The sequence below is a fragment of the Eleutherodactylus coqui genome, chromosome 2 (genome assembly GCF_035609145.1).
Source record: "Eleutherodactylus coqui strain aEleCoq1 chromosome 2, aEleCoq1.hap1, whole genome shotgun sequence".
Taxonomy (NCBI): domain Eukaryota; kingdom Metazoa; phylum Chordata; class Amphibia; order Anura; family Eleutherodactylidae; genus Eleutherodactylus; species Eleutherodactylus coqui.
This window is the reverse complement of record NC_089838.1, coordinates 328510744-328536550: the sequence shown is the minus strand read 5'-3', so window position 1 is coordinate 328536550 and position 25807 is coordinate 328510744. Positions and strand designations below refer to the sequence as shown.

At 52.6% G+C, this 25807-nt stretch overlaps 1 protein-coding gene across 1 annotated transcript; it reads left to right on the top strand.

The window, feature by feature from the left end:
• Positions 1 to 1156: 1156 nt before the first annotated feature.
• On the top strand, positions 1157 to 24622 carry WRAP53 (WD repeat containing antisense to TP53). The gene is made up of 11 exons (XM_066593829.1): positions 1157 to 1213; positions 5623 to 6642; positions 7350 to 7448; positions 10153 to 10261; positions 13405 to 13493; positions 14055 to 14145; positions 14217 to 14349; positions 22272 to 22480; positions 23624 to 23727; positions 23820 to 23954; positions 24226 to 24622. The coding sequence occupies exons 2-11, from the start codon at positions 5771 to 5773 to the stop codon at positions 24395 to 24397; spliced, it is 2013 nt and encodes a 670-aa protein (XP_066449926.1). The 5' UTR covers positions 1157 to 1213; positions 5623 to 5770; the 3' UTR covers positions 24398 to 24622.
• Positions 24623 to 25807: the final 1185 nt, after the last annotated feature.

The window sequence follows — 25807 nt, the reverse complement described above, 5'->3', positions numbered from 1 at the left end:
GTATAGGGGACACTATTACTATTGAGGGCAGTATAGGGGACACTATTACTACTGAGGCCAGTATAGAGGAGACTATTACTACTGAGGCCAGTATAGAGGACACTATTACTACTGAGGCCAGTATAGAGGACACTATTACTACTGAGGCCAGTATAGAGGACACTATTACCACTGAGACCAGTATAGGGGACACTATTACTACTGCGGCCGCTCTGTACGTGGCAGCGTACCTCACGCTGACTTAGGGTATGTTTACACGCGGTGGAAATGCTACAGAATGTCCACAGTGGGAATTTCAATGGCAAATTCTGCAGCTTTTCTGCATCTAATAAAACCAATGGTGCGGATTCTGACGGATTTGGATGAGAAAATTCTGCAGAATTGGCTCCCTGTACTATCTATAAGGACAGAGGTAAATGTATGTATTGTGTTAAGCCCCGCCCCTGACCACACCCTTTTGTCGCTGGGAAAATCTGGTTACCTTAGTTCAAATGTATATTACAGCATGTAGGAGGAAGGTCAGATACCGGAGAGCTGTCCTGCATCGCGTCGGCCCTCGTCGGACAGCGGAGCTACGCAGGGAAACCTCAATGTCCAACGAGGTCCAAAGGGGGATTCTGGGCTTTTTTTTAACTGACACATCCCCCGTACAGGTCGGCAGTAGTGGCAAAATTACTAGAACCCTCCGATCACTCATGATAAGCTTAGATAGACTGGAAGTATCACTCATTAGACTATTGCTCATGATAGGCTTAGATACCACGGACATTATTACCTGTTATAAGCTTAGATACACTCTATAGTATCACACAGTATATGCTTACACCGGACAGGATCACATATGACAGGTTAGGAGCATCAACTTTCGTATCTACTAAAGAGCAGCGCCTCCTCTCTCTGACTTACCGCACCAACTACCCCCAAAAAATGGATTTTTCCCTGAACAAACATGGCGACGGGACGCCTTCCGGTGTGCGCCGGATGTTGAAGGAACATTTCACCTCGGCTTCTCATTGGTTACTTCTTTTCCCGGCCATCGCTCGTTTAGTTACGTCCCTCCATCTCTATTCGCTGCTGTACGAACATCGCTGGTTCCTATTGGACGCTTTTTAGGCTCCTCCTGTATCCTACACGCTGATTGGTGTAGGAGTGCGGTGGGCGGAAGTGTCGCCTGTTTGTTGTCAGACTGGTGCCGCACATGGACCCCGAGGAGGTAACTAACTGGTAGTATGGTGGGTGCGCGGGGCTGTAGTCACCGGTGTGTCCTCAGGCTGAGATGTGACAGGCAGCTCTGCAGTGTCAGTAAAGACCCGCAGTATAAGGAATGGCCGCCTGCGGCGCTCCTGCAGTCTCTAGGCACTGGTGACAGTGGACCTCCCCTTTAAATGGAGCAGTGATGAGAGACGTATGATAACGTTCTCGAGTAAGCATGGCGGACTGAGCGCCGGACAACCGCTGGTCGCGCCGTGAAATGGGAGAACGATTGCTGTAGAATTAGGTTTAAGATCTCTGCTTTCTGTCAATGAATGGGGATGCATGTCCAAACCCTGAAGACCCACGCTGAACGCCAGCCCTTATTCACACGGATACATTGTAACAAAACCCCAGCTGTGAGAAGCTTTGGGTTTGAGAAGCCTGGGAATGAGAATTGTGCTATTCACTGACTGTAAGCAGAGATCTGTGGACCTGAAGTCATACAACACGCGTTACAGTGTGTCAGCGCAGCCTGGAGCGAGGATTGTCCTCACTGATACACTGTAACAACCTGTCAGCGGGATACCGGCCTGAAATGTATGTGGTTGTATTCACTGACAGCCAGCAGAGAACTGGAAAATGGTAAGTGAATGGAAATGTGTACATCCAGTATCATAACCCCCACGCACACAGCTGAGGGGTTGTTACAGTGTGCCAGTGGTCAGGCTGCAGTCAGTCTTTTTCCATTCTCCATTTCCTAGAGTTATAACTGATGTAATTGCACAGGACTTGCATGCGGGCAGCGCGGCGACGTGCCGTCAGTGGGGCCGACCGGCTGACAGCAGACCCCTTCCCGGTCCTGTCCGACCACGAGATGCTGCGGTCATTATTAAATGTATCATTCATCTCCCGAGGTCGGATCTCCACAGGGTAAGGAGGGGGGGGGGGGGTTTGCATGGATTCGGTGATGGATTCCGCCGCCGGGGTCGTTCACCTCACACAGATTTCAACTCCGTGGGCAAGAAAGAAATCCCGTCCCTTCTGGATGCGGCTTCTTGCTCGATTTGCTCGCTGACCAGGGTTAAATCTGCATGTAGATCCACTTGTATAGCCAGGACTCTGACGTTCGGCCGCGGCGTTAGAGCGCACCCCACTTGGAAGAATCCATATCAGATTCCGCGTCTGAACGCCCCGTTGCGCTGCGGTCGCTCACTGCAGAAATGTTTTCAGAAGGCCGGGAGGGAGAACCTCCATTCTGCCGTTGTCTTTTTGCAGTCTTTTTTTCTTACAGCGTTAATCAAGCAGCAGAAATGACTTGATACGTTGCGATCTTTATCTGCGGGTCGGTGCGGCTGCAACGATACAAAACTACATATTTTTTTTTTCTTTAGACTTTTACACAATAATATTCAATGTTTGAAGTCCCGTCCTGACGTTGTCCTGCTCACGTAGCGTCTGCTGCAGATTGTCAGGCGTGGATGCGAGAGTGACGAGCCCTCGGCTGGGAGAAGCGCGAGGTCAGGAGTGGATGCGAGAGTGACGAGCCCTCGGCTGGGAGAACAGCGAGGTCCGGAGTGGATGCGAGAGTGACAAGCCATCAGCTGTGAGAAGCGGGAGGTCAGGAGTGGATGCGAGAGTGACAAGCCATCAGCTGTGAGAAGCGGGAGGTCAGGAGTGGATGCGAGAGTGATAAGCCCTCGGCTGTGAGAAGAGCGAGGTCAGGAGTGGATGCGAGAGTGACGAGCCCTCGGCTGTGAGAAGAGCGAGGTCAGGAGTGGATGCGAGAGTGACGAGCCCTCGGCTGTGAGAAGAGCGAAGTCAGGAGTGGATGCGAGAGTGACAAGCCATCAGCTGTGAGAAGCGGGAGGTCAGGAGTGGATGCGAGAGTGACGAGCCCTCGGCTGTGAGAAGAGCGAGGTCAGGAGTGGATGCGAGAGTGACGAGCCCTCGGCTGTGAGAAGAGCGAGGTCAGGAGTGGATGCGAGAGTGACAAGCCATCAGCTGTGAGAAGAGCGAAGTCAGGAGTGGATGCGAGAGTGACGAGCCATCGGCTGTAAGAAGAGCAAGGTCAGGAGTGGATGCGTGAGTAATGAGCCCTCGGCTGTGAGAAGAGCGAGGTCAGGAGTGGATGCGAGAGTGACGAGCCCTCGGCTGGGAGGAGAGCGAGGTCAGGAGTGGATGCGAGAGTGACGAGCCCTCGGCTGGGAGAAGAGCAAGCTCAGGAGTGGATGCGAGAGTGATGAGCCATCAGCTCTGAGAAGAGCGAGGTCAGAAGTGGAAGATGCGTGAGTAATGAGCCCTCGGCTGTGAAAAGAGCGAGGTCAGGAGTGGATGCGAGAGTGACGAACCCACGGCTGTGAGAAGAGCGAGGTCAGGAGTGGATGCGAGAGTGACGAGCCCTCGGCTGTGAGAAGAGCGAGGTCAGGAGTGGATGCGAGAGTGACGAGCCCTCGGCTGTGAGAAGAGCGAGGTCAGGAGTGGATGCGAGAGTGACGAACCCTCGGCTGTGAGAAGAGCGAGGTCAGGAGTGGATGCGAGAGTGACGAGCCCTCGGCTGGGAGGAGAGCGAGGTCAGGAGTGGATGCGAGAGTGACGAGCCCTCGGCTGGGAGGAGAGCGAGGTCAGGAGTGGATGCGAGAGTGACGAGCCCTCGGCTGGGAGGAGAGCGAGGTCAGGAGTGGATGCGAGAGTGACGAGCCCTCGGCTGGGAGGAGAGCGAGGTCAGGAGTGGATGCGAGAGTGACGAGCCCTCGGCTGGGAGGAGAGCGAGGTCAGGAGTGGATGCGAGAGTGACGAGCCCTCGGCTGGGAGGAGAGCGAGGTCAGGAGTGGATGCGAGAGTGACGAGCCCTCGGCTGGGAGGAGAGCGAGGTCAGGAGTGGATGCGAGAGTGACGAGCCCTCGGCTGGGAGGAGAGCGAGGTCAGGAGTGGATGCGAGAGTGACGAGCCCTCGGCTGGGAGGAGAGCGAGGTCAGGAGTGGATGCGAGAGTGACGAGCCCTCGGCTGGGAGGAGAGCGAGGTCAGGAGTGGATGCGAGAGTGACGAGCCCTCGGCTGGGAGGAGAGCGAGGTCAGGAGTGGATGCGAGAGTGACGAGCCCTCGGCTGGGAGGAGAGCGAGGTCAGGAGTGGATGCGAGAGTGACGAGCCCTCGGCTGGGAGGAGAGCGAGGTCAGGAGTGGATGCGAGAGTGACGAGCCCTCGGCTGGGAGGAGAGCGAGGTCAGGAGTGGATGCGAGAGTGACGAGCCCTCGGCTGGGAGGAGAGCGAGGTCAGGAGTGGATGCGAGAGTGACGAGCCCTCGGCTGGGAGGAGAGCGAGGTCAGGAGTGGATGCGAGAGTGACGAGCCCTCGGCTGGGAGGAGAGCGAGGTCAGGAGTGGATGCGAGAGTGACGAGCCCTCGGCTGGGAGGAGAGCGAGGTCAGGAGTGGATGCGAGAGTGACGAGCCCTCGGCTGGGAGGAGAGCGAGGTCAGGAGTGGATGCGAGAGTGACGAGCCCTCGGCTGGGAGGAGAGCGAGGTCAGGAGTGGATGCGAGAGTGACGAGCCCTCGGCTGGGAGGAGAGCGAGGTCAGGAGTGGATGCGAGAGTGACGAGCCCTCGGCTGGGAGGAGAGCGAGGTCAGGAGTGGATGCGAGAGTGACGAGCCCTCGGCTGGGAGGAGAGCGAGGTCAGGAGTGGATGCGAGAGTGACGAGCCCTCGGCTGGGAGGAGAGCGAGGTCAGGAGTGGATGCGAGAGTGACGAGCCCTCGGCTGGGAGGAGAGCGAGGTCAGGAGTGGATGCGAGAGTGACGAGCCCTCGGCTGGGAGGAGAGCGAGGTCAGGAGTGGATGCGAGAGTGACGAGCCCTCGGCTGGGAGGAGAGCGAGGTCAGGAGTGGATGCGAGAGTGACGAGCCCTCGGCTGGGAGGAGAGCGAGGTCAGGAGTGGATGCGAGAGTGACGAGCCCTCGGCTGGGAGGAGAGCGAGGTCAGGAGTGGATGCGAGAGTGACGAGCCCTCGGCTGGGAGGAGAGCGAGGTCAGGAGTGGATGCGAGAGTGACGAGCCCTCGGCTGGGAGGAGAGCGAGGTCAGGAGTGGATGCGAGAGTGACGAGCCCTCGGCTGGGAGGGGAGCGAGGTCAGGAGTGGATGCGAGAGTGACGAGCCCTCGGCTGGGAGGTCCGGAGTGGATGCGAGGGTGACGAGCCCTCGGCCGGGAGGTCCGGACTGTTCTTTGGCCCACAGTGTGGCAGATTTTTAAAACCGTCTAATAAAAGCAAAATTGCCTGTTGTGCATAAACACCAATCACAGAGCAGCTTTCCCTTCTCAATAGTGTATTCTGCTCTGGACATGAATGCTGTGTTGTGATTGGTTGCTACGGGTAACCTAAGCAGTTTCAGTTTTTGACTGTTTCATGACTCTCTAATGTTCCTATTTATTGGCAGCAAGCAGAGATCTTGAAAATGAGGAGAACCTGAAACATCAAGTCTATCAGGAAGTTCCAGAACTTTTATAGACACGCTGCCGTCTGATGAGTCCTATTAACGCCTCGTCGCAGGTGTTGTGACCGCGGACGGGGGAGGAGCCTGAAATATGGAGGAAGGCGCAGGACCTGGTGCGGGCGATGTGGCAAATGATGAAACAGAGGAGATGCGAGAAGGAAAAGAAGACGTCATCAAGGAGGTTATGGAGCCCCCGTCAGCAGTGGGTGAGGAGCTAACGGGGACCCAATTGGAAGTGACTGAGGAGCTAACGGGTGCCCAATCTTTAGAGGCCAAGGAGCTGACGGGTGCCCCATCCTTAATAACTGAGGAGCTGTCGGGGGCCCCATCGGTAGTGACTGAGGAGCTGGCGGGGGCCCCATCGATAGTGACTGAGGAGCTGGCGGGGGCCCCATCGGTAGTGGCTGAGGAGCTGGCGGGGGCCCCATCGGTAGTGGCTGAGGAGCTGGCGGGGGCCCCATCGGTAGTGGCTGAGGAGCTGGCGGGGGCCCCATCGGTAGTGGCTGAGGAGCTGGCGGGGGCCCCATCGGTAGTGGCTGAGGAGCTGGCGGGGGCCCCATCGGTAGTGGCTGAGGAGCTGGCGGGGGCCCCATCGGTAGTGGCTGAGGAGCTGTCGGGGGCCCCATCGGTAGTGGCTGAGGAGCTGGCGGGGGCCCCATCGGTAGTGGCTGAGGAGCTGGCGGGGGCCCCATCGGTAGTGGCTGAGGAGCTGGCGGGGGCCCCATCGGTAGTGGCTGAGGAGCTGGCGGGGGCCCACTCAATAACTACTGACTGCACTGGATCATTGGATGATGAGGTCAGCGCGGAGGGTGAGACTTGTGGACCGCCAACCAAGAAGTCCCGCCCTGACCTTACCGGCCCCGTCTGTGCTGACTGCCAAGAAGATGCCGAGGGGACGACCCAGGAGAAAGTGGGAGAAGAGGTGGAGGTTGTGGCTGAGGAGACTCCGGAAGACGTCTACAGGTATCGGAGAGATGTGTCCTACAGTGGAAGGTCTTTGATTTTTGGGGGATAATTGCTCCTTAACACCACAGGGGGCGTACATTCACATCCTGGGTGTGTGGGGTTTATATGGAGCGGGAGGGCAAGCTGACCCGCTCCATACAAGGCGGGTGCCGGCTGTCTGACAGTAGACACCTGCCCATAACAGCCATGATCACAGCTGTTAACCCTCTAAATGCTGCTGTCAGATCTGATAGTGGTATTTAAATGCCCAGATCATTGTTCGGAGTCCTGAACAGACCCCCTCCCCCCCCCCCCCCACACACCCTCCATGATGCAATTGTGGGGTGGCTATCGGTTGCTAGGCAGCCGGGGTCCTTCTGAAGGCCATGGATAGATGCATAGACTTCCTGTCCAGATTTAGTATAATGTAATACTGTGGTATTGCATTATACTGTATGAGTGATCAAAAAGAAAAGAAGTGAAAGTGCCGCCCCTCCCCCGCCCAGATAAGTAATAAAAATATAAATAAACGCCTATTTGGTATCGCCGCACCCACAAAACTCCAATCTACCAAAGTAACACTTATTCATCCTGGACGGTGAACGTCGGCCACATCCTCGAGGGGTTAAGGGTCCGCAGTCATACAGGCCACGCCCTATGAGTTCACCTTGTCCCTCCCCCGCTTACATTGTACAACATAGTAACCCTAGTGACTTCTCTTACAGCCCGCCGCAGTACGACTTCTCCCAGCAGCCATGGGCACTGACGGGCGCGTGGGCGGAGTACACCAATGTCCCAGAGAACTTCCTCAAAGGGTGCAAGTGGTAAGTCCATTTCTGAGCCCACAGGGGTTAGTTTTCCGAGTGGCGCCTCCTCTGTGCTGTCTGGAGAGATAGGGGTGTGTGTAACCTGAGACTTAAGGGGGAAATACACAAAAAAGTGACATTTTTGGTTTGACTGAAGTATCCAAACTGAAAGGAGAGGCGGCCATATTACTCTGCCAATGGCCGCAAGAGTTCGGTTGCTCCACTTTTGCCCCCTGTCATACCTATAAACTGACTCCAGACTCCACCTGTAGGATCAGAAGCTGGCTCGGTGGTCGGAGCTCATGGTTCAGCATTTGGCACAGTATCTAGGTGGTGGCTGCCTATTATTGGCCATATGCCATGGCTCGTTCATTGTTGCCCAGTGGGTCAGTGATTACTAAGTGGGCAGCACAGTGGCTGGCTTAGTGATCAGCTTTATGGCTCTGTAGTTGGTGCCATCCTCAATGAGCCCAAGGTTGCGGTGGTGATGGTTCCGGGATCAGCTTTGTAGATATGTTGTGGCTTTATGGGCAGCACTATGGGTTCATGGTTGGGGTGGTCACTCTATAGCTGGCGCAGCTTTATGGACGGCACTATGGGTTCGTGGTTGACGTAGTCACTCTGTAGCTGGCACAGCTTTATGGGTGGCACTATACATTCATGTTTGGGGTGGTCACTGTAGCTGGCACAGCTGTATGGGCGGCACTATGGGTTCATGGTAGTAGTGCTCACTCTGTAGCTAGCGCGGCTGTATGGGCGACACTATGGGTTCATGGTTGGGGTGATCACTCTAGCTGGCGCAGCTTTATGGGCAGCACTATAGGTTCAGGGTCGGGGTGATCACTCTGTAGCTGGCGCAGTTGTATGGGCGATATGGGTTCATGGTTGGGGTGGTCACTCTGTAGCTCTCGAAGCGCTATGGGTACTGGTTGAGGTAGTTTATTTGTAATTGCTGTGACTTTGTGGGTGGCACTATGGGTTTGGGTGGTGGCTCTGTACTTGGTGTGGCTTTGGTGGTGGAACTGTTGGTTCATAGTTGGGGTGGTGGATCTATAGTTTACACAGTTGTATGGGCGGCACTATGGGTCCATGTTTGGAGTTGTGACTCGGTAGGTGGTGTGGCTTTGTCGGCAGAACTATGGGTCGATGGTTGGGCTGGTGTCTCTATAGTTGATGCGGCTTTTGAGAAGTCACTGTGTCCATGGTAAGGTTGGTTTGCTTTGTACTTGGTGTAGCTATGTGGGCAGCACTATAGGCCCATGGTTGGGTTGGTGTCTTTGTAGTTAGTGTGACTTTGTGGGCAGAACTATGGGTCCGTAGATGGTGTGGCTTTGTGGAAGGCACTATGGGTCCACGGTAAGGCCGGTGGCTCTGTAGATGGTGTGGTTTGTAGTTGTGCATCTTTCTGGGCAGCACTTTGGATGCTTGGTTGGGATGGCGGCTTTATAGTTGACATCTCTATGGTAGGGGTGGTGGGCGGCACTATGGGTTGACCGTAGTAGATGTGGCTCTTGACTATTACCTGTGGCGGTCTTGCTTTGCTCATTGGTTTAGTAGTTGGCACAATGACTCTGGGTATGGGCATGGTGGGTCAGGGGTCAGCAGCAACGGTCCTTTGCAGGTCGACAGTCGCAGGGTCTTGGTGAGTTTCCTCCACACTGTGTTCTGTGTTTTTTCTCTTCCGGGTATAACAGCAGATGGAATTTCCCGTGAATTTCTCCTTTTTATGACAAATATGCAAATTTGAGGAAAATCTAAAGGCTTTCTCCCCGGTGTAATTATATCAGATTATATGGCACATCCGCTGTTTACTTAGTAAAGGGGAATCCCGCAGGCGTCCGTGTCTCCACAAGTACACAGCACTTACACTGCGGGGGTTGCTGGGGATCCCACGGTTTGCTCTTCTGACGGCTCAGTAAGCTCTGCTCAGCTATAGTCTACCGGGGATGTTCTCTGTTACAAGGCTGTTAAGGCCCTTTTACACTCAATGATTATCGCCCTATAGTCTACCGGGGATGGTCTCTGTTACAAGGCTGTTAAGGCCCTTTTACACTCAATGATTATCGCCCTATAGTCTACCGGGGGTGTTCTCTGTTACAAGGCTGTTAAGGCCCTTTTACACGCAATGATTATCGCCCAAAATTCGCTCCAAAGTTTTCGTCCGTCGCTGAGTTCAGCTCTCCTTAAAATCTGTCGTCCCTGATTAGACGGACCGCACGCTGAGTTCTCTGCGGGCAGCGCTGATAACGTTCTTTCAGCTGCTGTCCCACTGGAGAACAATAGTGATTTATTTAGAGAACAGACCACCTGCAGTTCTCTAAATACATGCAAATGAAGCTAGTTAGCTATTAATGGGCTTATTAGTAGCTAATGCAAAATGATTGGTCAAAATTTATCAGAAACTGTCAGTTTCTGATAAATCTTGAGCGATCACCTGTGTGTGTAAATGGGGCTTTACTGCTGTGCTACAAGGGGTTAATGAGAACCCAGCTGTCTGGAGAGATTACCTCAAGAAGCCCAAGAGACCCCCAACAGAGTTGATCACAAAGAGATAAGTCTATTTTGATAATCCCTCATCACCATCTTTGCCCTGCCCACCTGACTTGATAGTAAAAGTGCAGTGGGTGGAGCCTCTGAGCACCAACTCTTCAATTTCCTTAATAGTTTGCGCTTTTTTTTTAAAGAACTAATAAAGTTTAAATTGTTTTTTTCTTTTCCTCAGGGCACCTGATGGATCCTGCATATTAACCAACAGTGATGATAACCTGCTGAGGATTTATAACCTTCCTCCAGAGCTGTACTCTGCTGAATGGGACCTACTGCAGGAAATGGTATGGAGACACCCTGCAGGGGGAGGAGCAGACTCATAGCTCCCTTCTGTATATATCACCCTGCAGGAGGAGGAGCAGACTCATGCCCCCCCTCTGTATAGATCACCCTGCAGGAGGAGGAGCAGCCTCATAGCCACCTTCCGTATATATCACCCTGCAGGGGGAGGAGCAGACTCATAGACCCTTCTGTATATATCACCCTGCAGACTCATAGCTCCCCTCTGTATATATCACCCTGCAGGAGGAGGAGCAGACTCATAACCCCCTTCTGTATATATCACCCTGCAGGGGGAGGAGCAGACTCATAGCTCCCTTCTGTATATATCACCCTGCAGGAGGAGGAGCAGACTCATAGCTCCCTTCTGTATGTATCACCCTGCAGGAGGAGGAGCAGACTCATAACCCCCTTCTGTATATATCACCCTGCAGGGGGAGGAGCAGACTCATAGCTCCCTTCTGTATATATCACCCTGCAGGAGGAGGAGCAGACTCATAGCTCCCTTCTGTATGTATCACCCTGCAGGAGGAGGAGCAGACTCATAGCTCCCTTCTGTATATATCACCCTGCAGGAGGAGGGGCAGACTCATAGCCCCCTTCTGTATATATCACCCTGCAGCAGGAGGAGCAGACTCATAGCTCCCCTCTGTATATATCACCCTGCAGGAGGAGGAGCAGACTCATAGCTCCCTTCTGTATATGTCACCCTGCAGGAGGAGGGGCAGACTCATAGCCCCCTTCTGTATATATCACCCTGCAGGAGGAGGAGCAGACTCATAGCTCCCTTCTGTATATATATATCACCCTGCAGGAGGAGGAGCAGACTCATAGCCCCATTCTGTATATACCACCCTGCAGGAGGAGGGGCAGACTCATAGCTCCTTTCTGTATATATCACCCTGCAGGAGGAGGAGCAGACTCCTAGCTCCCTTCTGTATATATCACCCTGCAGGAGGAGGGGCAGACTCATAGCTCCCTTCTGTATATATCACCCTGCAGGAGGAGGAGCAGACTCATAGCTCCCTTCTGTATATATATATCACCCTGCAGGAGGAGGAGCAGACTCATAGCCCCCTTCTGTATATATCAACCTACAGGGGGAGGGGCAGGCTCATAGCCCCCTTCTGTATATATTACCCTGCAGGAGGAGGGGCAGACTCATAGCTCCCTTCTATATATATCATCCTGCAGGGGGAGGAGCAGACTCATAGCTCCCTTCTGTATATATCACCCTGCAGGAGGAGGAGCAGACTCATAGCCCCCTTCTGTATATATCACCCTGCAGGAGGAGGAGCAGACTCATAGCTCCTTTCTGTATATATCACCCTGCAGAGTAGAAGCAGACTCATAGCTCCCTTCTGTATAGATCACCCTGCAGGAGGAGGAGCAGACTCATAGCTCCTTTCTGTATATATCACCCTGCCGGAGGAGGAGCAGACTCATAGCTCCCTTCTGTATATATCACCCTGCAGGAGGAGGCGCAGACTCATAGCTCCTTTCTGTATATATCACCCTGCAGGAGGAGGAGCAGACTCATAGCCCCCTTCTGTATATATCACCCTGCAGGAGGAGGGGCAGACTTATAGCCCCCTTCTGTATATATCACCCTGCAGGGGGAGGAGCAGACTCATAGCCCCCTTCTGTATATATCACCCTGCAGGAGGAGGAGACTCATAGCTCCCTTCTGTATATATATATATATCACCCTGCAGGAGGAGGAGCAGACTCATAGCCCCCTTCTGTATATATCAACCTACAGGGGGAGGGGCAGGCTCATAGCCCCCTTCTGTATATATTACCCTGCAGGAGGAGGGGCAGACTCATAGCTCCCTTCTGTATATATATATATCACCCTGCAGGAGGAGGAGCAGACTCATAGCCCCCTTCTGTATATATCAACCTACAGGGGGAGGGGCAGGCTCATAGCCCCCTTCTGTATATATCACCCTGCACGAGGAGGAGCAGACTCATAGCTCCCTTCTATATATATCACCCTGCAGGGGGGAGGAGCAGACTCATAGCTCCCTTCTGTATATATATCACCCTGCAGGGGGAGGAGCAGACTCATAGCCCCCTTCTGTATGTATCACCCTGCAGGAGGAGGAGCAGACTCATAGCTCCCTTCTGTATATATCACCCTGCAGGGGGAGGAGCAGACTCATAACCCCCTTCTGTATATATCACCCTGCACGAGGAGGAGCAGACTCATAGCCCCCTTCTGTATATATCACCCTGCAGGGGGAGGGGCAGACTCATAGCCCCCTTCTGTATATATCACCCTGCAGGGGGAGGGGCAGACTCATAGCCCCCTTCTGTATATATCACCCGCAGGAGGAGGATCAGACTCATAGCCCCTTCTGTATATATCACCCTGCAGGAGGAGGAGCAGACTCATAGCTCCCTTCTGTATATATCACCCTGCAGGAGGAGCAGACTCATAGCCCCCTTCTGTATATATCTCCCTGCAGGGGGAGGAGCAGACTCATAGCCCCCTTCTGTATATATCACCCTGCAGGGGGAGGAGCAGAATCATAGCCCCCTTCTGTATATATCACCCTGCAGGGGGAGGGGCAGACTCATAGCTCTCTTCTGTATATATCACCCAGCAGGAGGAGGAGCAGACTCATAGCTCCCTTCTGTATATATCACCCTGCAGGAGGAGGAGCAGACTCATAGCTCCCTTCTGTATATATCACCCTGCAGGAGGAGGAGCAGACTCATAGCTCCCTTCTGTATATATCACCCTGCAGGAGGAGGAGCAGACTCATAGCTCCCTTCTGTATATATCACCCTGCAGGAGGAGGAGCAGACTCATAACCCCCTTCTGTATATATCACCCTGCAGGAGGAGGAGCAGACTCATAGCTCCCTTCTGTATAGATCACCCTGCAGGGGGAGGAGCAGACTCATAGCTCCCTTCTGTATATATCACCCTGCAGGAGGAGGAGCAGACTCATAGCCCCCTTCTGTATATATCACCCTGCAGGGGGAGGAGCAGACTCATAGCTCCCTTTTGTATATATCACCCTGCAGGGGGAGGAGCAGACTCATAGCCCCCTTCTGTATATATCACCCTGCAGGGGGAGGAGCAGACTCTTATATACCATGTTCAGCCCTTATATATTCACCTCCCTTTTCTCTTTTAGGCTCCGGTTCTCCGCATGTCCGAGGGGGACACGGTTTACGATTATTGCTGGTACCCCCTCATGAGCTCCTGTGATCCGGCCTCCTGCTTGTAAGTGTCTGTATGTGGGACCATATAATACACTTGTAGTGCTCCTTTATAACACGTCGTATAGCCCATCGGTGCTCGTCACTGTGGCTCCTAGCGGTTGGTTGCTGCTTTCACATGATAGGACATTACAGTTGATCACAGTTCCAACTCTGTTTTTGGGGTCCCCTGGATTGTGTGTTGGGGGTTATAGTCTAATTGCAGTTAAATTGGGGGTCCCAGTTCTGGAGAATATTGGCGCAGATCGCAGCCGAAATATTGTTGTCCACGAACTGACTTTAATGAAGAAAAACGTAAGTGACCTGTTGGTGGCGCTCTCCTACGCTGCGGTTCAATCAGTTCTTTGGTTACTTATTGGGACTGCGAAGAAGTTAACTTGCCTGCTTTGTCCCCGTCTCACCGGCGCTCGCTGTCAGGCTGGTCCATGTCACCGCGCCATATTAACACCTCGTGTCACGATCTCTGTGAACCTAGTGCCTGGACAGCTGTCCTTATTCAGAGCTGCTCGCACAGCTGGGGGTTTGTTGCAGTGTATTAGTACATTGACTCTATTATCTCCCTCAGTGTCACCAGCAGCAGCCGAGACAACCCCATCCATATGTGGGACGCCTTCACCGGAGACCTCAAGGCTTCTTACCGCGCCTACAACCATCTGGTGAGTCCCGCCTGCCGCTCACCGCCCTTTCTGCGCTCGCTGACTTCTATAATTGCGCTTCTCCTCCTCAGGACGAGTTGACCGCCGCTCACTCGCTGTGTTTCTCGCCGGACGGTTCTCGGCTGTTTTGCGGGTTCGATAAGATGGTTCGAGTCTTTGACACTTCTCGGCCTGGAAGAGACTGCGAATGTCGCCCCACTTTCCGTAAGTATTGGGGGCGAGCTCTGGGAGGTTGTTGTTGTTGTGCCAACCCCCACCCCCCTACAGGTATTACTTTACATGTCAGTTTGTGCAGCGGTTCTCAGAAAGTTGCCGCAAAAAAACGTGATGTGTGAGTAAACCCTCAGGCCACGTGCGCGATCCGTGTGGCGTTTGCCTCATGATCTGTGGTTACTGCCACGTGGTGCTGCAGATCTGCACGTGGATTATCTCCTTTTAGTGGGGCTCATCTGCCTGCTAATGTCCCGACATAGAATCTGCGTCACGTGATCTGTCGCTGTATTTGTATTCCATCCACAGATTTTAGATTCGCACTTTATAGATTACTGAACAGGAGGTGTTGGGACCAGTGGGTGTGTGAGGGCACACAAGGTGACCGGGCTTAGGACGCCCCCTACAGACCACCAGTAGAGAGGAGCGTCTGACCAGACTGTTAGGACCAGTGGGTGTGTGAGGACACACAAGGTGACCGGGCTCAGGACCCCCCCTACAGACCACCAGTGGAGAGGAGCATCTGACCAGACTGTTAGGAGGTGTTTGGACAAGTGGATGTGTGAGGGCACACAAGGTGACCGGGCTCAGGATGCCCCCTACAGACCACCAGTAGAGAGGAGTGTCTGATAGGGCTGTTAGGGGGTGTTGGGACCAGTGGATGGGAGCACACAAGGCGACCGGGCTCAGGACACGCCCTACAGACCACCAGTAGAGAGAAGCGTCTGACCAGACTGTTAGGGGGTGTTGGGACCAGTGGATGTGTGAGGCCACACAAGGTGACCGGGCTCAGGATGCCACCTACAGACCAACAGTAGAGAGGAGCATCTGACCAGACTGTTAGAAGGTGTTGGGACCAGTGGATGAGGGCACACAAGGTGTCCGGGCTCAGAACCCCCTACAGGCCACCAGTAGAAAGGAGCGTCTGACCAGACTGTTAGGAAGTGTTGGGACCAGTGGATGGGGGCACACAAGGTAACCGGGCTCAGGACGCCCCCTACAGACCACCAGTAGAGAGGAGAGTCTGACCAGACTGTTAGGGGGTGTTGGGACCAGTGGATGTGTGAGGGCACACAAGGTGACTGGGCTCAGGACGCCCCCTACAGACCACCGGTAGAGAAGATTGTCTGACCAGACTGTTAGGGGGTGTTGGGACCAGTGGATGTGTGAGGGCACACAAGGTGACTGGGCTCAGGACGCCCCCTACAGACCACCAGTAGAGAGGAGAGTCTGACCAGACTGTTAGGAAGTGTTGGGATGAGGCACACCCGACGACCGGGCTCAGGACCCCCTACAGACCACCAGTAGAGAGGAGCGGCTGACCAGACTGTTAGGGGGTGTCGGGGCTAGTGGATGTGTGAGGGCACACAAGGTGACCGGGCTCAGGACCCTCGACAGACCACCAGTAGAGAGGAGCGTCTGACCAGACTGTTAGGGGGTGTTAGGACCAGTGGATGTGTGAGGGCACACAAGGTGGCCGGGCTCAGGACGCCCCCTACAGACCGCCAGTACAGAGGAGCATCTGATCGTCCAACAAGCACCAGCAGCTCTGACTGTTCCTTTGTCCGCCATCCAGAGACAGGTGGTGCCATTGTTACACCCCTGTGTCTGTTGGAACCATTTCCAAGCGCTTGGCTGAAGGACTTTGGTCTCCCGGCCCCCATTACATGTACGGCCTCTGACACCTACCATTGCCTCCGCTTGCGGTGATGTCGAAAATGATGAAACTGGACACTACGGAGGGGGACCGGGTGTCTTCAGTGATGAATCAAAGTTTAGTTTGAGCGTTGACGACGGCCGTGTTCGTGTCTGGAGACCTCGGGGTGGGCGCCTCAATCCTGCCTTTACTGTGGAGCGGCACACTGCCCCCTGCTGGTGTGATGGTCTGAGGGGCCATCACATATGACAGTCGGTCACCCCTAGTAGTGGTACGAGGGACAATGACAGCTCAGCGTTATGTTCAGGACATCCTGCAGCCACATGTGTTCCAAGAGGCAGCAGGATAATGCTAAGCCGCACGTACAAGGGGGCCACAGGAGCCCCACAACAGAGGCGGTACAACAATAACACAAAGTTTCATGCATCCCGACAACTTCTAGGGGAGCAAGCTACTGACTATGATAGTGTGTGTATAATATATATAAACCAGCCCTTATATGGCTCGGCGAGCTCTGGCAATGCAACAATAAGAATCGCTTGGTCCTTAAAGGGGTTGTCTCGCGAAACCAAGTGGGTCTATACACTTCTGTATGGCCATATTAATGCACTTTGTAATATACATCGTGCATTAAATATGAGCCATACAGAAGTTATTCCACTTACCTGCTCCGTTGCTAGCGTCCTCGTCTCCATGGTTCCGTCTAAATTCGCTGGCAGCTTGCTTTTTTAGACGCGCTTGCGCAGTCCGGTCTTCTCCTTTCAGCACGAGCCGCTTCAGTGTGCTCCCCGCTACAGCTCTTCTGCGCATGCGCAGACGAGCTGTCACTGCTCGGGAGCGCGCTGGAGCGGCCATTCTGTACCTTCCTCTGTTAGAGGAAGGTGCAGAGCTGCCGAGCTGTCCGGAGAAGCTGTCCCGGCAAGTGATGGGCCGGGGGGGCTGCCGCTGCGCCGGGAGCGGGCTGCGCCGGGGGGGGGGGGGGGCTGTCGCTGCGACGGGGGGGGAGGGCTGTCGCTGCGATGGGGGGGCTGCCGCTGTGCCGGGGGGGGGCTGTCGCTGCGCCGGGGGAACTAGCGCTGGGCCGGGGGGGGGCTGCCGCTGTGATGGGGGGGGGGGGGGGGGCTGCGCCGGTTACCTTCTGCCTGGCGGTGGGTGACTGGTCGGCCGTGTTCACTCCAGGGGTCCGGTCGGCGGCTGCGGGGCGTCTGGTTGCCATGGAGACACAGCTGGCAGCGTCTCGGGAGCGCGCACGTCGGGCTACAGCAAGTGATGCGAAAAGAGCTGGCGGCCATCTTGGGAAAAAGTTTTATAAGTTGCTGGAACGGTAAGTAGAAACCAGCTAGGAAAGTCATTTACAGGGGTAATTAGTAATGTATGTTTAATTAGGGGGACTGGGCAAAAAAAAAAATTCACTGCTTCCTCGAGGCATCTCCTTTAAGGCAGAAAATGGGCCGATCACGAAGGGGTTAAACGTTTCCATATTTTTGTCCGCATTGATTTTAAGGGTATTTCAGGAAACCAGAATGCCTGCAGTTTTCCTCCGTTTTGCAAGGTTTCTATTCTCTGACCCGTCTGCAGTGACCTGCAAGTATTCCGTGTCTTGAAAACCCTGTGAAATCAATGGGAGCCCCAACCCCCCCTTGTCTTACACAATCACCCAGCTTTTCTGGGAGTCCTGAGAGGCAAATCTAACTAATTCTGCTGAAATCCATCCTCTGCTCCCACCAGCGCCTTAACCCCTTCATGACATGGCCTATTTTGGGCTTAAGGACCAATCTGACATCTGTCACTTCATGTGCTAATCACTTTTACGTATCGATGTGATTCTGAGATTGTTTTCGTGACATCTTGTACTTGACGTTAGTGTAAAAATTGCATCAATAAACTTTGGCTTAAAGGGGTTGTCTCACGCCGAAACGTTTTTTTTTTTTTTTATTCAATAGGCCCCCCGTTCGGCGCGAGACAAACCCAAGGGATGGGTTTAAAAAAAAAAAAGTTTATTACTTACCCGAATCCCCGCGCTGCGGCGACTTCTTTCTTCCTTTACCAAGATGGCCGCCGGGATCTTCACCCACGATGCACCGCGGGTGTTCTCCCATGGTGCACCGTGGGCTCTGTGCGGTCCATTGCCGATTCCAGCCTCCTGATTGGCTGGAATCGGCACACGTGACGGGGCGGAGCTACGAGGACCAGCTCTCCGGCACGAGCGGCCCTATTCAGAAGGGAGAAGACCGGACTGCGCAAGCGTGTCTAAAAACGCCAGAAGACAGCGAATTTAGACGGATCCATGGCGACGGGGACGCCAGCAACGGAGCAGGTAAGTGAATAACTTCTTATAACTTCTGTATGGCTCATAATTAATGCACAATGTATATTACAAAGTGCATTAATATGGCCATACAGAAGTGCTGAACCCCACTTGCTGCTGCGGGACAACCCCTTTAACTAGGAAAAAAAAATCGAAATTTACAGAAAATTTGGAAAAATTGACAATTTTCAAACTTTGAATTTTTCTTTTTGTAAGACAGACAGTCAAACGCCCCAAACTCGTTACTAATCCCCACTCCCCACCGGCCTGCTTTGTACTGCAATCATTTTTAAGCGTTATTTTATTTTTTTCCGACTCCACAAAGTATATAAATTTAGCATTTTTCAAATTTACTAGCAAAGGGCCAAATCCGTTTAGACGTGGATTTTAAGAGCCCGTGTAGCAGAAAACCCCCATACATCACCACGTTTTAAAAACTGCACCCTTCAAAGAATTCAAGTATTTATGAAGTTTATTAACCCTTTAGATGTTTTGCAGGAATTAAACAAAAGTGCATCAGAGATTTTCAATTTAAAACCATTTTTTTCTATAAAACAGCAGGAGTTGGCAGAGAAACAAAACTCGGGATGTGTTACCAGGATTCTGCCGTTTGTAGACATCTGCCCCATATGTGGATGTGAACTGTTGCTCAGGCACATGGCAGGGCTCAGAAGACAGGGAGCGCTATTTGAGTTTTTGAATGCAGATTTTGCTGGACCCCTTTTCAGCCCCCATGTAGTGTCTGCAGCCCCTGAGGTGCCCGTACATTTGAAACCCTCACGCCTTGACCCCATTTTGGAAACGAGTCCCCTCAGGGATTTAGTAAGGGGTGTAGGGAGCGGTTTGATCCCGCAGGTGTTTGAGGAATTTTTTTTAACAGTTTGAGTTGAATACAAAAAATTCTAATTTTTCCCATAATGTTCGGCTTTAGGCCCAGATTATTATTTTTTACCAGGGGCAGAAAGAGATAAAGTACCCCATGATGTTACCCAACTGGGGAATGCCCCATATGTGAATCTAAACTGTTTTTAGGGCGCAGGGCTCAGAAGGGAAGGACTTAGCATGTGGCTTTATGTACAAGCTGTGCGAAGTACATCAGGGTAACACGTCAGGGCAATAATAAAATTACAATATCAGGGAGGTGTAGTAGATCTTAAAACCATGTTTTATACAGAGGCCGGGTTGTGTGGGGCACGTTTCACACTGGTATACGGTGTCTTTTCTTATCCCCTGTTTGTAGCACACTCTGCACCTCTTTTGGGGCCTTCCCTTCGTCGCAGTGGAGGGAATTTCACTGAGAAAATGCTGCCCTGGTACAATTCTTGTGGCCTCGCTTCCAGAAGTACTGGGCCTCTCCCCCACCTCCTGGTCCCCAAATATTAGATCCTTGATGATTTCCTCCTGAAATTGAAGGAATGTCCCCCTATGGCCTGCACCCCGATGCAGCACGTAGGCATTATACAGTGCCATCTGTACGAGGTGCACGGCCAGTTTTTTGTACCACACCCGTGTTTTCCGCATGGCTCTATAGGGCTCCAGTACCTGGTCTGATAGATCGACCCCTCCCATGTACTTATTATAGTCGAGGACGCAGTCTGGTTTGGGGGTCTCTGCACTGGTACCTCGTACTGGGCAGGGGGTACTGCTGTGGCCGTGTATTGTCGTCAACATAAGGACATCCCTCTTGTCCTTATATTTAACGCACAATACATTGTCGCTGCATTGGGCCCGGCTCTCACCCCTTCTGAGCAGTTGCCCAAGCAGCGTCTTAGGGAGGCTTCTATGATTTTTTTGGATGGAACCACATGCCACTGTTCCAGCGAGGCACTGAAACAGGGGGACACTGGTATAAAAGTTATCCAGGTACAGATGGTAACCCTGGTCTAATAGTGGGTGCACCAGTTCCCACACTATTTTCCCTGTTACTCCCAGCACGGGGGGGCATTCTGGGGGCTCAGTCTTGGTGTCCTGCCCCTCATAAATGCAGAACTTGTGGGTGTACCCTGATGTACTTTCGCACAGCTTGTACAATTTCACACCATACCGTGCCCGCTTACTGGGCAGGTACTGGCAGAATTTTAGCCTCCCCTTGAAGTGCACCAGGGACTCGTCTACTGCAATATTTTTTTCTGGGGTGTATACCTGGGCAAATTTAAAATTAAAATGTTCCACTACTGGCCTGATTTTATACAAGCGATCCTAATTGGGATGATCACTAGGGGGCACTCTGCATCATCGTTATAGTGTAAAAACTTTTGGATCATCTCAAACCGTGTCCTTGACATCTCCATGCGGAACATAGGAGTGTGATACAAAATGTCAGTACTCCGGTACGCCCGTCGGCTTTTTTACCAGACCCATGGTTAACAAAAAGACCCCAACATTTTTTTATGTCTGATGCATCCACAGGGGTCCACGTATCGGGTCCTGCGTAGCTGGAGGTGGGATTCTGCTGTATAAAATGCTGGGCATACAAATTCGTTTGGGTCCCTACATGGGCAATAGAATCATCCGGGAAAAAAACATAAAAATGTCCCTCGCTCTGAGCCCTTCAGTACCAAACTGAATCCCGGGGTAGCCAAAGAACTACGCTGACTAATGACGGGAAGGGGGACTACGAAATGCGCTACACTACCATACTAATCACACTGCACCACAGATCCCAGCTACACTACAGATCACTCACTGCACTACAGATCCCAGCTACACTACAGATCACTCAGTGCACTACAGATCCCAGCTACACTACCGATCACACTACAAAGCACACCTCTCTACACTACTGATCACACCTCACTACACTATAAACAGCAGGCTCTCTGCTGCTGAGCTGTGATTGGTCAGTGAGTTCTTCACTGACCGATCACAGCGATCGCTGGGGCGGGACCACTGTGATTTGTCCCTGGCCCGCACATAGTGATTGTTCGCTAACAATGTTAGCAGACGTCACTGCTGTGTCACCGCGGCGACACTGTAAGTGCAGGGCGTAAGTTTACGCCCGGTTTGCGGGAAGTATCCCGCTCCCAGGACGTAAACTTACACCCTGGAGCAGGAAGGGGTTAAAGAGGCTGTCAGGTTAGTGCACAGGAAGTTACAACGCAAACAACTTGTTGTATCCCCCGCGCTCCGCTGTGGCCCCGCCGCTGCTCCGGCCCCCCTGCTCTGGGCTGTGGCCCCGCCGCTGCTCCGGCGCCCCTGCTCTGGGCTGTGGCCCCGCCGCTGCTCCGGCGCCCCTGCTCTGGGCTGTGGCCCCGCCGCTGCTCCGGCGCCCCTGCTCTGGGCTGTGGCCCCGCCGCTGCTCCGGCGCCCCTGCTCTGGGCTGTGGCCCCGCCGCTGCTCCGGCGCCCCTGCTCTGGGCTGTGGCCCCGCCGCTGTTCCGGCGCCCCTGCTCTGGGCTGTGGCCCCGCCGCTGCTCCGGCCCCTCTGCTCTGGTCTGTGTTTACACCTGAAATACAAAAAAAACTAAATTGTAGCAGCGGCACCGCAGGCCAATCCCCCTGGGAACAACAATGTTGCGCGCTCTGACGCAGGATCCAGACTGCATGATCTAAAAGCTCCCGTACGGGATATGTGGTGCAGAGGAGGGCGATGCATCCAGGCCTTCATGACACTTTATTCTAGACCTCGGCCCCCTGCATCACCGGCAGCGTTTCCACCAGAGGCTCCAGTCTTGGTCGGGCATGTCCTGTGATGCAGCGGACTGAGGTCTGAATACGGTTTGTATCATGAAGGCCTGGATGTCCCGTCCTCCTCCTTCTGCTCGCTCCTCAGTTGCTGCTCTACACCATGTATGTGTTTACGCCTGAAATCCCTCACGGTTTACGGGACGTCACGGGGCGGGGATCCATCGCTGGGCTCTGTTATTGGCTGCTGTCTCTGAGGGGTGGGACTGTGGCCCTCGTATAATGACTTTGTGGCCCTGTATGATGTTTCCGTCCTGTTCTCCTGCAGAGAAGAAGCTGGGGCAGCCGGGGATCATCTCCTGCATGGCCTTCAGCCCGGCTCAGGACATCTATGCCTGCGGCTCCTACTCCCGCAGTCTGGGCCTCTACTCCTACGATGAGGGGGTGATGCTGGCCGTCCTGCACGGCCCCATCGGAGGGGTCACCCACCTGCTCTTCTCTGCAGACGGCCGCTGCATCTTCTCCGGAGGCAGAAAGGTAATTTATTAACCCATTGTACCACTATGTAGATTTTACCAAATACTCAGTTGTTGTACCAGAAAACCCGTGGGACGGGTGATAAAAGTCTGATTGGTGGAAGTCTCACTGCTGAGACCCCCACCACCCTGACAACGGGGGCTTACTGCACCCGCTAGTGGGGAATAGACTGAATGAAGCTGCGGTTGTGCATGCGCGATGTCACTCCATTCATCGTCAACGGAGGCGCCAGATATAGGCGACACCTTGTACGCCACTTACATCCGTCCCGCTGAAATAAACAGAGCTGCACCTGCGCAGTCATCGCACTGTTTCTTCTGATGTCACTATGGTTGTATACAGGGAGGAGGAGACGCGGGTAGTGCTGCTTATCAGGGTCGGCAAGATGATAAAGCCAATATTTGCTAAATCGGATAGGATCATCCCCATCCAATTTTTTGCAAAAATGGACAAAATACTGTGCCTGCATTGAGGACGGAGTGCTACTGCTGCAGATCTAGGTTTGAATCTGACCTTGATGCGGATTTGATCCTGGGACCCCGCCACTGCAGGGCAGCAGTGCGAACCACTGCAGACGGCCGCGATTTGGCCACGCAAAATCTCGTGCGGCAAACAAACCACGGCATGTCTTATTTCTGTGCGGGGCTCGAGAACTCCGCACAGAAACGTTACTCACCCGCCGCCAGCTCCGATCTGCGCATGCGTCGGCATCCGGCACATGAAAGATCCAGAGCTGCGGGGCGCGGGTGAGTATGCGCTGCTCTGTGCAGGCGCTCGGGTCGGGTCCCACAGCGAGAATTCTCGCTGCCGGATCCGACCCGGCCGTCTGCAGGCGGCCTAAAGGGCCAGTAACTCTAAATGAGTTGTCCCACAACTTTACAACTGCTTCACTCCCCCTCTGTCCTTCCTGGTTGCTGCTGGCCAGGACATGTGACTGCTGCAGCCAATCACTGGCTAGGGAAGGTAACTGCTGTAGCCAGTGATTGGCTGGAGAGATCGCATGTCCTGGCCAGCAGCAACCAGGAAGGACAGAGCGGGAGTCAAGCAGTTGTAAAGTTGTGGTACACCCCTTTAAGGATGTCTGTATCTAAGAAACCCAATAAGTAATGGCTGTGATCAGATACTAACAAACACCCCTTGCAGGACCCCGAGATCTTGTGCTGGGACGTCCGTCACCCGGGGAAGGTGCTTACCTCTCTAAGGCGTGACGTCACCACCAACCAGAGGATGTACTTTGATATGGAAAGGTAAGTTCTGGCTCTGCCCCTTTCGCCTGTCAAATCACGGTAAAGGGTTATTCTGATATATTTAATATCTCCCGCTCTCCTCGCCCCCACAGTTCCGGCCGATACCTGCTCAGTGGAGACACGCAGGGGGTCGTGTCTGCCTGGGACATGTTAACTTCCCCGGAGGAAGGCGTTCTATCACCGGCGCTGCACTTCCGGGCGCAGAAAGACTGCGTAAATGGTATCAGGTAAGAGAACGTCAGTCAGCGCAGAATGAAATCCCACAAACTACTCTGCATCTTGTTTTTAAAAGCAATTTTCCATGAAATACCAAGTTTCAGGAAAGCTGACGCATTGGCCACCAGGGGGCGTCAGAATGTTAGTTTTTCACATATTCAGCCATAAAGAAAAAAAAATGACAAAATGATCATTGCAGCTTTCTTTGTGTTTAAATTATTTATCTTTGTCAAGATCTCTGCTTGCATCAATCGCTAATGATCTTCATGTTGCTGCCCACAGCCTGCACCCATCTCTACCCATCCTGGCCACGGCGTCGGGGCAGCGGAGGTTCTCGGAGTCAGAAGACAGTGGAGAGGAATCCCAGCAGGAAGTACGAGCGAAGCGCGACAACCGTGGAGAGAACGCGCTGCAGCTCTGGTGGTGTGGAAGGGGCAGCAGTGATGCCAAATAGAGGGGCAGAATGTGCCAGCCTGACTGTGATGGACAGTTGTACCCAGCAGGGATCATATCCCATACACCCGACGCCCTGTATAATGGGGAGGGTGACTTCCTCCACTTGCCCTACAGACTGGTTTCTACATCTGGGCATCTTTTATATTTTGTACATTTGTGGGTATCTGTATATATTTTATAACTTGTGTACAACCTGAAGGCAATAAAGGGTCCTGTGCAGTTCTATCAGGCTGATATTTGATGGGATCGGGGTGCAGGGAATAGGGGAGTGGGGTGATGGCGGAGAGAATCCCTGCAAGGAGCTGCAGATCCGAAATACCATCTAAGCAGCAACTAATTACTACATCTACGTACCTGCATGACCAACGAACTGCAGACAAAATACATAGCAAAACATGAGCGGTGTGTTATACAACCCGACCACTAGGGGACAACATGGGTAGTATTCACCACCATCTCATTTACACCTAAATTACAATACATAAACCAAAATGTAGTGGAATAGAAGCAGCATCCAAGGAGGTAGTTGCAAATGAAAACACTTTAATCCACCCAGGTAAAAGCACAACGTTTCAACCACCAAGTGTCTGTGGTCTTTGTCAAGTAAAATGACAAGTGCATACACAGATCTTAATATACGGAAGCGTGCATATTTTGCCTTCCTGGTTCCTTCCTCTGGCGTTTTTGAGGAATTGTGTGTGCTGTTGTCACCTTCCAGTTGTTTGTAAATTACACTACATGATGTCAATACAAGTCAAAACCACAAATCTACTTGTCAATTAAACCTGTTCACTCCATGGCTTGCAATGTTGTACAACAATGCAACTACTATAATACTGCCCCCTATGTACAAGAATATAACTACTATAATACTGCCCCCTATGTACAAGAATATAACTACTATAATACTGCCCCCTATATACAAGACTATAACTACTATAATATTGCGCCCTATGTACAAGAATATAACTACTATAATACTGCCTCCTATGTACAAGAATATAACTACTATAATACTGCCCCCTATGTACAAGAATATAACCACTATAATACTGCCCCCTATGTACAAGAATATAACTACTATAATACTGCCCCCTATGTACAAGAATATAACTACTATAATACTGCCCCGTATGTACAAGAATATAACTACTATAATACTGCCCCGTATGTACAAGAATATAACTACTATAATACTGCCCCCTATGTACAAGAATATAACTACTATAATACTGCCCCCTATGTACAAGAATATAACTACTATAATACTGCCCCCTATGTACAAGAATATAACTACTATAATACTGCCCCCTATGTACAAGAATATAACTACTATAATACTGCCCCGTATGTACAAGAATATAACTACTATAATACTGCCCCCTATGTACAAGAATATAACTACTAT